Source organism: Sebastes fasciatus, chromosome 12 (genome assembly GCF_043250625.1).
Source record: "Sebastes fasciatus isolate fSebFas1 chromosome 12, fSebFas1.pri, whole genome shotgun sequence".
NCBI classification, from domain to species: Eukaryota; Metazoa; Chordata; class Actinopteri; order Perciformes; family Sebastidae; genus Sebastes; species Sebastes fasciatus.
In genome coordinates this window covers 18,905,759-18,917,919 of record NC_133806.1, presented here as the reverse complement: position 1 = coordinate 18,917,919, position 12,161 = coordinate 18,905,759, and the positions used below count along the sequence as shown (strand labels likewise).

Sequence of the window (12,161 nt, the reverse complement as noted above, 5' to 3'; positions counted from 1 at the left end):
AGGAGATAATCAAAATTTCACACTTGTTCCATTTTATGACAAGTGTGGTGTGATAAGACTGTCACTGGAACTGTGACCGCATCTGCATTGCTCTGAAATGAATGTAAATTGGTTTGCCGTTAAAGCTCCCCTCTTTTTCTCCTGTTGCTGCAGTGCATGCGACCATGAAGACGGTCCTGAGTTCACTAACATCTGAGAGAGAGAGATTAAAACAGTGTGTGGACCACGAAACCATTCCCCCTACCTCACCGCAGGCTGTCGGTTTGAAGAACGCACTGGCAACGGTACGTGAAATAACACACACTCACATGCACATGCACAGAAATGTTATCAGTCAGTAGAAATACTGTAAGTTTCTTTTAGACAGTTACACTCCTCTCGGAAGCTGTGTCCTCCCACACCACTTGTTCGGTGTGACACATTGTTGAGCCTCTTAGAGGGATTACTAGCTGCTGGTGTGATGTCTGCCCACCTGAGCAGGACCATGTTCAACAGTCATGTTTCCTGTGGCTGCTGCCTCCCACCTAGAGGCTTTTTCTATTTTCTGTCTTATGGTTACACACTCATTGTCATGCTGACTTCTATTGCCACATTAGAACTTTTGTGCTCTCTACGCCCAACACATTTCTTTGACTTTAAATACCCTGCTGGGTGTTATGTTCTACCTACTCCACCTCACATAGAGTCAGTAATGGGTGAGTAATACAATTTGGACTCCCGTGGCCTCCTGTCTGATGTCTGCAGTGATAACACAAACACATCTCTATAGTAACGGTAGATGGCCTGTTCAAAGCCGGATTTTGTAAAAAAAAACAAGTGTGCTGAGCAGATTAAAGGAAAACTTTGGCATTTTTCAACCCTTTTTGAAATTGTTCCGGTATTGAGGGAGAGCGCTGTAACCGGCAGCCGCTAATTGAGCTGCAATGTAACCATTTGGCAACCTGGCACCGTCATTTTACGTCCACTAAAAGTACTTCTTTATGCCACTGACATGCTCAGATTGTTATAAGTGTCTGACAACATTATCGAAAGCCCCCTACAGAGAAATGAAGTGGCACTCCTCTCTCTACTCTCACTCACGTTACCACCGTTGTGTCTTCCGGCAACAAGTCACATGACACAGTGACAAACGGGAAGCGAAAGGTAAGAAAAAGGTTTCATTTCTCTGTAGGGTTCTTTCCATAATGTTGTCAGACACTTATAATAACAATCAGAGTCTGTCAGTGGCAAAAACAAGCACTTTTAGTAGACGTAAAAATGTCGGTGCCAGATTGCCCCAAATTATTACATCTCCCTCAATACTGGACCAATTTCAAAAGTGTTGACCCCATTAGTCACTTGGAAAAATAGGGTCCAGGTTGAAAAATACCAAAGTTATCCTTTAAGTAAGGAATCAATTTTAGCTTTCAGTATTCAAAGCATTTTTGGTTGGGTGTGTGCTATAAACAATATTTACACTGGTTATTTTTCCAGGCTTTAGCCCACAACTCTGAGCTGAGGGAGCGCCTGTGCAAGATTCATGACGAGTCCAACATCGTAGAGCCTACACTAATAAATCTTACTGCCCCTGTGCAGGTGGGTGCGGGAATGCAGTGACTCTACTCCCTTTCCCCCCACCTTCCCGATGATTATTATTATCTCTGTCTTTATTTTTCATCCCACACAGTCTTGACTTTGCCACAGAATGAATGAGCTGTCCTTTCCTTCTCATCCAGATTCAACAAATGTTGCTCTCCTCCTCACCGCCTCACTCGACTCACTTTCTTTTATAATGACAGTGACTATAAAAAGAGTGAACATAATTTTCTTCAATACAAACTTTTCAGGGAACACAGCCCCCTCAAATGAGTTATTATTTGCTAAGAGAAAGTGCTTTCTCCCTGTGCTGTGGTTGTGTCTCTGTAACACACGGCTCAGGGAAAGACTACCTATCACATTATTGTCTCCTAAAGGAAGCTCTTTGCTCTCATAATCAGATTTGCTGACCAGAGAGTGTGAGCCTATCTACTTAATCGTGTCCCTGGAAATTTGTGTTTGAACACACAGTGCAAAACTAATGCGCTTCCTCTTTAATGTTTAATTAATCAGCAATAACAAAGGATGGAGGGGCATGCTCAATTCCATGTGTGGCTCTGTGGAAAATACTTTTTGTTTGTACATGTTTTAAGTTGTTTTAAAAGAATTATATGAATGCTACAAGTCCATTTTGAATGTGCATCTTGTTTTACGTCAACACCTTGTCAGACAGAAGAGTGGGTGTGCACACTTGTTGCACACTTGCACTTCTGGCTGGCTCATAACAATTAATTCAGTAATATATTGTGATACAGTCTCAAGAAATAGGCTTCATTAATGCAATATATTCTCAATATATTGTGAAACTGATCCTTCTTTTATTCAAATTTGAATTCTGAAGTGTACCGATTTGTAGTAGTTCATCATTTTGGCAGCTTTATGGCTGTTAAACACTGTTAAACACATGAACATGTTGCTATGTAGTCAAAAGAAAGAGCCTGTATGCACTTTGTTGCATAATGTTTCAATTCAGTTGTCTATAAATATCTATAAAACTGAATTGCATTTCATAAATGCCATGAATAAATATAGTGTGCTGTAGGACTGAATTTTAAGGGCTATCTCCTCCTCCTCATAAAACGTATTATAGGTGACTGTCTTTCAATATATTACATTTAAGATTTTTGTGTGTTGTGATACTCTCATTATCCACACATTGTGATTGTATTATGTTCTGAATTACCCTGTGATTGCCGCCCCTTCTGGCTATGATGATGTTGCCCTTTCCTTGTTTTTAATTATAGCTGTGAACACTGTGTCTCCTAGAAACAGGACTCGGTTGATGAATCCCGTCCCCTTGTACACCAAGTATCCAATGAGAGCAGAGCTTCAATCACAGAGTCTTTGTCCGAGTTCTTCGATGCACAAGAAGTTTTGCTGTCTGCTAGTTCCTCTGAAAATGAGGTAATGTGAGAGCTGAACTGTTACTATTAGCAGTTCAGAATCAGCCAGTTGCATAAACTGACATTTTAAGGCGGCATAATGGAATTATAATTATTGTTAATGTAATGTATTGTAATGTGTCTTTGAGAGAAGCTGCGAGACAAAAATTAATCCAGACAGTTGGTACTAAAACAAAATTACCACCAGAGGTTCTTAATTGACTTATTGCCTATCACCCAACATTTATTCTGTCTACAAAATGTGTTAAGACTTTAAGCACATTGTGACAATTCAGTGCTGTTCTATTGCAAAGAGAAAAACATAAAGCAAAGCAAACATTTTATGATGTGTGTCACAAAACAAGTCGGCGCTCACTTCAGTCGATTTGTCTTCCAGTGTTCATGCAGCATGCCAGATCAGCTCGCAGCTGGAGCGGAAGCAATGTGAAAATGGAAGTTAATTACCTTTATCTAAAAATACAGCAAGTCAAGGTGCAAATTAGTCACCAGGTCCGAGGGGACCAGTCATCTCTAAAGAAGTAGATTTCCTGCTGATGTGACAGGATGTTGAAAGAGACCTGCCCAGTCTTTTTCTGCAGATGATATTCAAATGTATCTATTGGCTAAAGGTTTGATATTTTTTGTAGGCATCAGAGGATGATTCATACATTAGTGACATTAGTGACAACATTTCCATGGACAACTTCAGCAACGAGACAGAAAGTGAGAGACCAAACTCAGGTAAACTATGGGACAAAGAGCTATGGCAATTTTATGGATTCAGTTATGTCATTTTTGTACAATTACATAATCTCCATATTTTCTGCATTCACCACACAAAGAGCTGTCTGTGTCTTGACCTTTTACACCATCTGTTCCCAGGCTCTGTGGAAGAAGGCACTGTCCTCTGTCAGCGTAGATCCTGCCTGCCCTCGCCCAGCCCCAACAACAGCACCATTAGCCTGTGGAACATCCTCAGGAATAACATTGGCAAAGACCTGTCAAAAGTGGCAATGCCTGTACAACTTAATGAGCCTCTCAACACCCTGCAGAGACTGTGTGAGGAGCTGGAGTACAGCGAGCTGCTAGACAGGGCTGCTAATACACAGGACCCTTTTGAACGCATGGTGAGATACTGTTTGAGTGTGTGGGCAGAGTCTTTTTTGCTCAGATCACATGTTCACTTTCAGCACTTAATGGGCCTCCTTTGACAGAAGCAGTTGCCCTTGGTGAAGCTAGTGTAGCAATCTCTGCATAAGTTTTAAAGGAACAGTGTGTAACATTCTCCTTTTACAACAACTGGCTCTAGCGAAGGCCATTCGAGTCTGCCACCGCAGCAATCCTAAATGCTTGGCACACGGGAGGAGTTGTAATCTGCAACCTCACTGCTAGATACTGTCAGATCCTACACACTGTTCCCTTAAGATTTGTCAAAAAAGAAAGCATTTTTCAAAGATTGAAATGGATTTTTTGTTGCTAGAATTGAGGGAAAACTCTTCATCTCATCTCAGGCCAGAGAGAGCCAAGTAGTTTTAACTGGAGAGTTCATGCTGCTTGTGCATGTGATGTGTCTATGTCAGATGAGAAAATGGTATTTTAGGGGTTGCCATCCCGTCAGGCTTCCCTCCAAAGCCACTCCTTCAAAAATATTTTTATGAACGTAAACAACGAACGTGGCTATTGTCATTACTCACATCTGTCAAGCTAGCAGCTTGTGGGAGCTTTATTGTAAATGCACGGCCAAAGTGTGGGCACATAGATAGACAGGCTCATTACAGTCCTGCGACAGCCACAGATACCAGATTTTTTATTTTTTTTTGTCAGAGCAAACGGAATGTAATGAGAATATCAACGAAGATTACCAACCCTAGCTTTAACTGCAATGTCAGAAGCCAGAAAAGTCCATCAGTACAAAAAAAGTGTACAGTATATTTAAAGGATAACCTGACAATTAGCTTCCAGCAGGTAGTGGCATATTTAAAGGGAAAATTCTCTCCACCTTTTATGTGGATGTCCAATCAGTGTTGGTGGTCATTTGTATCAGGATGCATTGCGTGCAAACTACTGATGCCCAGCCAAAACATAGTGTAGCCACAGGTTATAAATTGCGTCTATATACTTATGCAGGTAATAAAATAAAAACACGGAGGCTCCGTAGTCCGAAGGGTTGTCATCGGCAACAGCATCCAACAAAAACTGCCCGCGATAAAAGTCATTGCAGCAGATTGATTCCGTTTCTGTTTGCATCGGAGGACAATTTGAGCAAAGGCTCCACAAGTCGGTGTTCTCTCTCGACAGCTCAGGTTACGGAGGGTCCCCGTCGGCCATATCCTCCAGTTTCAGCTGCAGCCTCGGCCTCTCTCTGCATTTCTTCGACCGTATATTCTTGCTCGGATAAATTTGGCTGAATATCTGAGTCAGCCAAAACACTAAATGTCTCCTCGCCCATAACATCCTCTGCACTCAACAAGGAAGTTCTGCTCTTGAGCGGGCATCTAGAGCACGCTTCCTGCCTACAGAGGCCGAGACTAGAAATCCAAGATGAAATAGCCCTCAGTTCTTCCTTACCACCAACTATGTCACTGTCACATAAATGACGGCGCTGGATGCAGGAAGAACAACCGATTTAGCATCTGTGAACTCAGCTTTCTCGGCCAATATAGCACGCAATGAGGAATTTATTTCTTTAATCGACTACAATTACCATCAACACTGATAGGACATCCACATAAAAGGTGGCAAATCTTTCCTTTAAGTGACTATCGACCACAATTGTAGGAGCCAGGAATGACCCATTACTTGTTGCTGACTGTTATTCCTCTAGAGCAGGGACTCCAGCTGCTAGAGCGTGTGCCAGCCATGCTTATTACACATCATGTGGAAGAAACCCTAATCTCTGTCTGTAGATTTCAAGCAGGAAGATGGCACGATTTTGCTTCTTTCAGTGTTTCACTTTTGCTCACATTTGCATTGACTGACTTCGAAGTGATGGAGTTTGTTGGTTGAATTCTGTAAACTTTTGCGTGGGAGGTGTAGAGATACAGCCTGTTGAGTCGCCTAGTTATGAAGGACAAAAGTGCCGTATACAGTATATAAATGTGAAATGAATAGATGCTGAAGTCGGTGTCAGCTCCAATCTTTGGCCTCCCATTATGATGTGGAAGTAATTATCAGTTCTCTCTTGGCTCAGTGCAACCACTGGAGGAGTATTCAGGCACTCTGCTCATCACAGTGAAAATGGAGATGAATGACCCATTAATATATGTGGTACTTTAAAATGATGACAAGGCTCACTTACTTCAATGTTCTGGGGATCTCTTTTTTCACAAGTTAAGTTTAGCTTTTTGCACCACCTCTGTTGAGGTGATTCCATAGTAAAAATGCTGAATAAAGCCCTACTACCTGTGTTGGTGTCTCTTTGTGCAGGTATACATAGCTACATTCGTTGTATCAGGTTATGCATCCAGCTACTACAGAACTGGAGGAAAGCCTTTCAACCCTCTCCTGGGGGAGACATACGAATGTGACCGGCCAGATAAAGGCTTGCGATTTGTTGCAGAGCAGGTATGCATGAATCCCAGTTCCTGTGCTATCAACAATCCCATTATTCTAATAATAATGCACTGAAAGCATTCATTGAATTGATTTACTAACCCAGTTGTTTTACATCATCAGGTCAGCCATCACCCACCAATCTCAGCTTGCCACGCAGAGTCTAAAAACTTCATCTTCTGGCAAGGTAGTGGAATATAGAATTTAGTTGGATCCAATGTCAATGTCTGCGAAGATTACAGTAGTGGCTGGTTGTCCAAGATGAATGTTAATGTGTACAATTGCTTTCTTTCTGATTGATGATTTTTGTAGATGTGAGGTGTAAGAACAAGTTCTGGGGGAAGTCAATGGAGATTCTTCCTGTTGGTACTACTCATGTAACTCTGCCGGGGTGAGTCTCTTCTGCATCATTTACTCTAGGACTGGACGGACACACACATACACACAGACAGTACAAACCGATGGCCATGTCAGTTAAGAAGCAATGTGTACAGGTGTCGAGTTAAAAGGAATGTTGTTTTTTGATCCTCTTTTTTCCTAGATTTGGAGACCACTATGAGTGGAACAAGGTGACGTCCTGCATCCACAACATTCTCAGTGGACAGCGCTGGATTGAGCACTATGGGGAGATCTCCATCAGAAACTCCAGCAGTGATATTTGTCAGTGCAAGATCACTTTTGTTAAGGTGAGGCAAAAAAAAATATTAAGTATGCACGGCTGCACCCACCCTTATGACCCCCATTACTACTACATACAACATTTTCTGATTTAACGTTCACTCTTTGAAGGCCTTATTAAGAAATAGCTGAATTATGCTTCTCTGCAAGGTGCTGCAAGGCAAGACATGTTTATTTGTATATTGTCTTTCAAACACAAAGGCTATGAAAGGTACAGTGTGTAGGATTGCGGTAACGTGAGCCGTGTGGTTTGTCCTTTCTGTGACAGTAGAAACATGGCAGAGTAACATGGCGGACTCTGTGAAGAGGACTCGCTCCCTTTGTAGATATGAAGGGCTCATTCTAAGCTGATAAAAACACAATGATTCTTAGTTTCAGGTGATTATACACTAATGAAAATATAGTTAGGAATATTATATTCAATTTCTGCTGTAGATCTCCCGAAATGTTACACACTGTTCCTTTAAAGACCTTAAGGTTTGATATTGCACCTACATACCACTTTCAGTCAAGTATATCCAATACTGTAAAATATGTGATAAATAAGCCACAATATTTAAGTATATTCCAGGTCCTTCATACTGCAGTGCTCTCTTTCTTTTCTCTCTCATTCACCATATGCTTGTGTTGGTAGACGTCCCTCTGTGAACCCCAGGGGGTTTGATCAAAATAACCTACAAGCAGTAAAAAGGCATTTTTCCATATAAGTCACCCACAGGCATAGTAAATGCTGTGGTCCTTTTATTAGTCCCTAAACCTTACACAGATGGTGCTCTTCACCTGCACGCCACCAAGAACCCCTGGATGTTTCCAGTATTTGATGTATGGAAGCCTTCACTCAGAGGAGAAGGTTAATTGCTTTAGTGTTCCCATTTGAAAGACCTCCTGAAGCTGTGCAGGGTAGCAAGTCCAGACATGTCAGAACTCATTATGCGCCCTCAGCTCCCATTAAACACACCAGCCCAACACACGCTGGGGCTTGGGATGGTTTACGCTAGCAACATCTGCTGACTGCAAGAGGACATGATCATGATCCCTGAATTGCCTATTTATGCTCACTAATAGCATAATACAGTGGTTCCCAAACTGAGGGGCAGGACCCTTAAGAGCTAGAGTAGAGTTATAAAAGGGGGGCGCGGCGAGGCTAAATATTAATGATACATAGTTCTGCACTGGCAGGGGGGGATAATACTATGTTCTTCTCCAACTGTCAATTCTTTTCACAGGCCAAATACTGGAATTCAAGTGTGAATGAGGTGGAGGGAGCTATTACAGATAATAAAGGGAAGGTCATCCACAGACTGTTTGGAAAGTGGCAGGAATCAGTTTTCTGTGGAAACCCACCCTCAGCCACATGCATCTGGAGAGCAAGTATGACAAGCTTCTTTCATAAGAATGCACTGAATGCCCTTTTTACAATGCATATATCCCTATGACAGCATCTGATACAGTGGATGTTATTTATGTACGATGTAGATGCAATGCCAGTGGACCTTGAACAGTACTACGGTTTCACCAAGTTTGCTATTGAACTGAACGAGCTGGACCCATCCCTGAAACTGCTGCTACCATCCACAGACACCAGACTACGTGTGGACCAAAGGTACGAGAATTTATTTTTATTTTTATGCACTTAAAGCTACAGTGTGTAGGACATGGCGGCATGAGCCACAAAGTGCAAAACTGTGGTAACGCCATTTGTCTCGCTCAGAGGCCATCCTTACCATAATAATACTACTTTAGGAGCAACGGAAGTCAGACGGTGACTGGCGATACCACGGTTTTGCACTCTGCGGCTCACATTATAGTTTCACAAGCGTGTTGGAGAACGGTAGCCTTCAAGTAACGTAAAATCGTGAAGAGCGCTCTCTAGAGCCAGTGTTTGGTATGTCCATTCTGGGCTACTGTAGAAACATGGCAGTGCAACATGGCGGACTCCATGAAGAGGACCTGCTCCCTATGTAGATATGAAGGGCTCATTCTAAGCTTACGAAAACACGATTCTTATTTTCAGGTGTTTATACACTAATGAAAACATAGTTATGAATATTATATTCCATTTCTGCTAATAGATCCCGTGAAATGTTACACACTGTCCCTTTAAGTAATGTGGTTATTGATGGCTTTTAATAACCTGATTTCTTAAACGTCATGTAAATGAGAAAAATATTTCCAGAAACCTGGTTAAAACCGATTTCTGCCAGAGAATCATCATGTCATCTGATATAAGAAACAGCACTATGTCAGTAAATATCTGAGTAGCTTTTATCATATGACGTCATGGATCTCAATCATATCCTCTTGACCTGCTGTCTTGTCTGTTATCAAAACAGCACAAAAATAGGCACATCGATACTCATGTTAAAAATAGTAAGTAACTCCAGAGGCTTTCAGATTCATGGAACTAATTTTAGCTCACATTTTTAAGGTTTAAAAGCCTGCAAAGTAGACACTGCTTTCACAAGGTGCCACAGAAAGAAGAAGCACTTTGCCATCAAAATAAAAACAATTACACTACTTCTAGTCCTTCAATATTGTGAGTTATGTATATTCCTGTTTATCCATAATCAAGTTATCTTACTGCAAAACCAAGGAACATGAGCATGAATAACACAGATGAATGTTTTACCATGTTTGCATAATGGTAAAAGAATGTGTCTCTGTCTCGCTGGTAGACTGCTGGAGGAGGGGAACTTGGAGGCTGCAGAGGAGCAGAAGCAGAGGATTGAACAGCTGCAGAGAGAGAGACGGAGAGTCCTGGAGGAGAACAACATAACACATCAACCTAAATTCTTCAGGTAGCCTAAATATCAAGATTTATTAGTTTCCCACTAAGAAAGTAATGTATGGGAAAGTGAGTGCTCTTAATAGCGTTATACAGTATGCATCTTGTCGCTATAACAGCAGCCTGTGTCAGAATTTCAGTTTCAACATGCTCAACTATATCTTTCACAGCATTTATCACTGCCTTGCTTTTCTTCTGCCTCCAAAGGAAGTCAAAGGACGATACCTGGGTGAGCAACAACACATACTGGGAGCAGAGGAAGGAGCCTGGCTTCACCCAGATAGATTCTCCTATGCTGTGGTGACCCCTGAAGTGCACATCACACACATTTCGACCTGCACATCCTCTACTGTGATCCAGGCTGGGTTCTGGTGATGTCTGTACCCACAGTCTTACCATCCACATTCAGCACTGGTCTTCTTTATTGCAGTTCATCAAAGTTATTGCCTTAATAGCAAGTGCTTCTGTAAGTTGTGTAAACATGTTTATGCAATCATATTATGAGAATGTTGATACATTTAGGCAACTTTTTGCCCATATTTTCACCTGATATGTTACACTGTACCACTTAAACTGAGAAATGGAGAACTACTTGGTATAAAGGATGACAAATCCTTTTCATAACTGATCTACACTAGCTTAAAATGTATTGGACATCGGGTCATTTTAGCTGTCGTCTTATCACGGACATTCTCTACCTCTGAGATAAACTAGCCTTGATATGCCATTGATGAAGTGCACACATCTGATATTTATTCTGCACCTGCCTGATGCCTTACTCGTTGTACTCATATTGTTTAATTTATTTTTGTTGCATTCTGAGATCTTTTTTTTTTTTTTTTTTAAATGATGTTTTGTAAGGACCAAACTAGAATTGTTCAAGTGATCTTTAAATCCTTACCCAACTTTTTTCTTTCTGTCTCATAAGAGTAATTCTTGCTTTTTGCTATGACTGTGTGAATGCTTGTGCAACTATGAGCAGCAGTAGCAACCATTTTTCACTCTATCCATTGCACCATTGTCTACCTGGACCCTGGGCTTTGGGACCAAAATTGTTTAAAAACTATGCTCCATGAGCTCAAATAAAATCTCTGATGCTTTCTTTTTGTGGAGTCATTTGTGACCGTTTGTTCCTGAAACACTGAAAGCTATGATCCCGACCGTTGTCATAACTTCCACTTTACTGAGATGCTGACTTGTCAGACACACAACTCTGTTGTAAATATCGGTTAAATGTGCCAACAAGGAAAAACAAAAAACACTGAATCATCAGTTTTAAACTGCACATGCCCACAGAGGAGGAAGTCAAATGCGTGCCTTCAGAGCAGCTCCATTATTCTTCTCAGTATATGAGAGCAACAGAAATACCCCATGAAAGTGAAGTTATGTTAGCTCTGGTACCTTGGGAGGCCAAGAAATGCATCCTGGTAAAAACACTTGTTCAGTGTGTATGGGAGCATTATCATCTTGAAAAAGCCCTTACCAATGCTTTGCTTGTTACACAATTATACATCTTAATTATTTAAAATGAGTCTCCATAACCAGTTTCACCGCTGTGTTTACCTTACGGGTGGGACAAGGGTGAAAGATCACTCATTAAATGAGGTTTTTGGGCTCCTCCCATCGTGGTGATATCATGGGTTGACCTCTGACAGTGCTCTCCAAAGAGACATAAATAGCTTGTGTAGTTCACAATGTGCCGTTTTCATTGTGGCTGTGTGACACAGATGCAGGGTGAACTGTGAACTGCCTCAAGACACTTGGAAAATTGATTAAATGCTGGCACACAGCTGACTCATTCAATTCACAGCTCTGTGATTTAACCACTTCACTGTGTTGTGGTTGACTTCTTACTACTGTACTACTGTATGTTTTGCTGTACTGAAACCAAAATCCAATAAACCAATTATGGAGCCCTGAAACAAGTGAAGGTTATCAGACATGTCAAAAATATAAGTCACAAATCAATACATAATTATGAATGAAGTAATATGATAAACCATGTTACATTGAGGAAAGAACACTGAAAGAGTGAGATAACATTAGTGACCCCTGGAGCCTGCAATGCTTATTACATCCCACAGTACAAAGATAATAGAAGGGACAAGATGCTGATGATTTTTCCATCCCCAGGGCTTTACCAGTTATGGGGTAAGAACATTTAGCATACAGGGTAATTAAAAGCTAAA

At 41.3% G+C, this 12,161-nt stretch overlaps 1 protein-coding gene across 2 annotated transcripts in view; it reads left to right on the top strand.

Moving 5' to 3' along the window:
• osbpl3b (oxysterol binding protein-like 3b) overlaps positions 1-11,076 on the top strand; it is a 34,366-nt gene extending 23,290 nt beyond the window's left edge. Inside the window, exons 11-23 of one of the 2 annotated variants that reach the window (XM_074653871.1) lie at positions 154-284; positions 1,474-1,575; positions 2,842-2,979; positions 3,605-3,698; positions 3,840-4,084; positions 6,384-6,521; positions 6,633-6,696; positions 6,822-6,900; positions 7,051-7,195; positions 8,414-8,558; positions 8,664-8,790; positions 9,863-9,985; positions 10,180-11,076. In XM_074653871.1, the coding sequence (XP_074509972.1) occupies positions 154-284; positions 1,474-1,575; positions 2,842-2,979; positions 3,605-3,698; positions 3,840-4,084; positions 6,384-6,521; positions 6,633-6,696; positions 6,822-6,900; positions 7,051-7,195; positions 8,414-8,558; positions 8,664-8,790; positions 9,863-9,985; positions 10,180-10,276 (1,628 nt within the window). In that variant the 3' untranslated portion in view covers positions 10,277-11,076. The remainder of the gene's footprint in view (positions 1-153; positions 285-1,473; positions 1,576-2,841; positions 2,980-3,604; positions 3,699-3,839; positions 4,085-6,383; positions 6,522-6,632; positions 6,697-6,821; positions 6,901-7,050; positions 7,196-8,413; positions 8,559-8,663; positions 8,791-9,862; positions 9,986-10,179) is intronic. The other variant, XM_074653872.1, reaches the window with a different exon arrangement.
• The last annotated feature ends 1,085 nt before the right edge of the window (positions 11,077-12,161 follow it).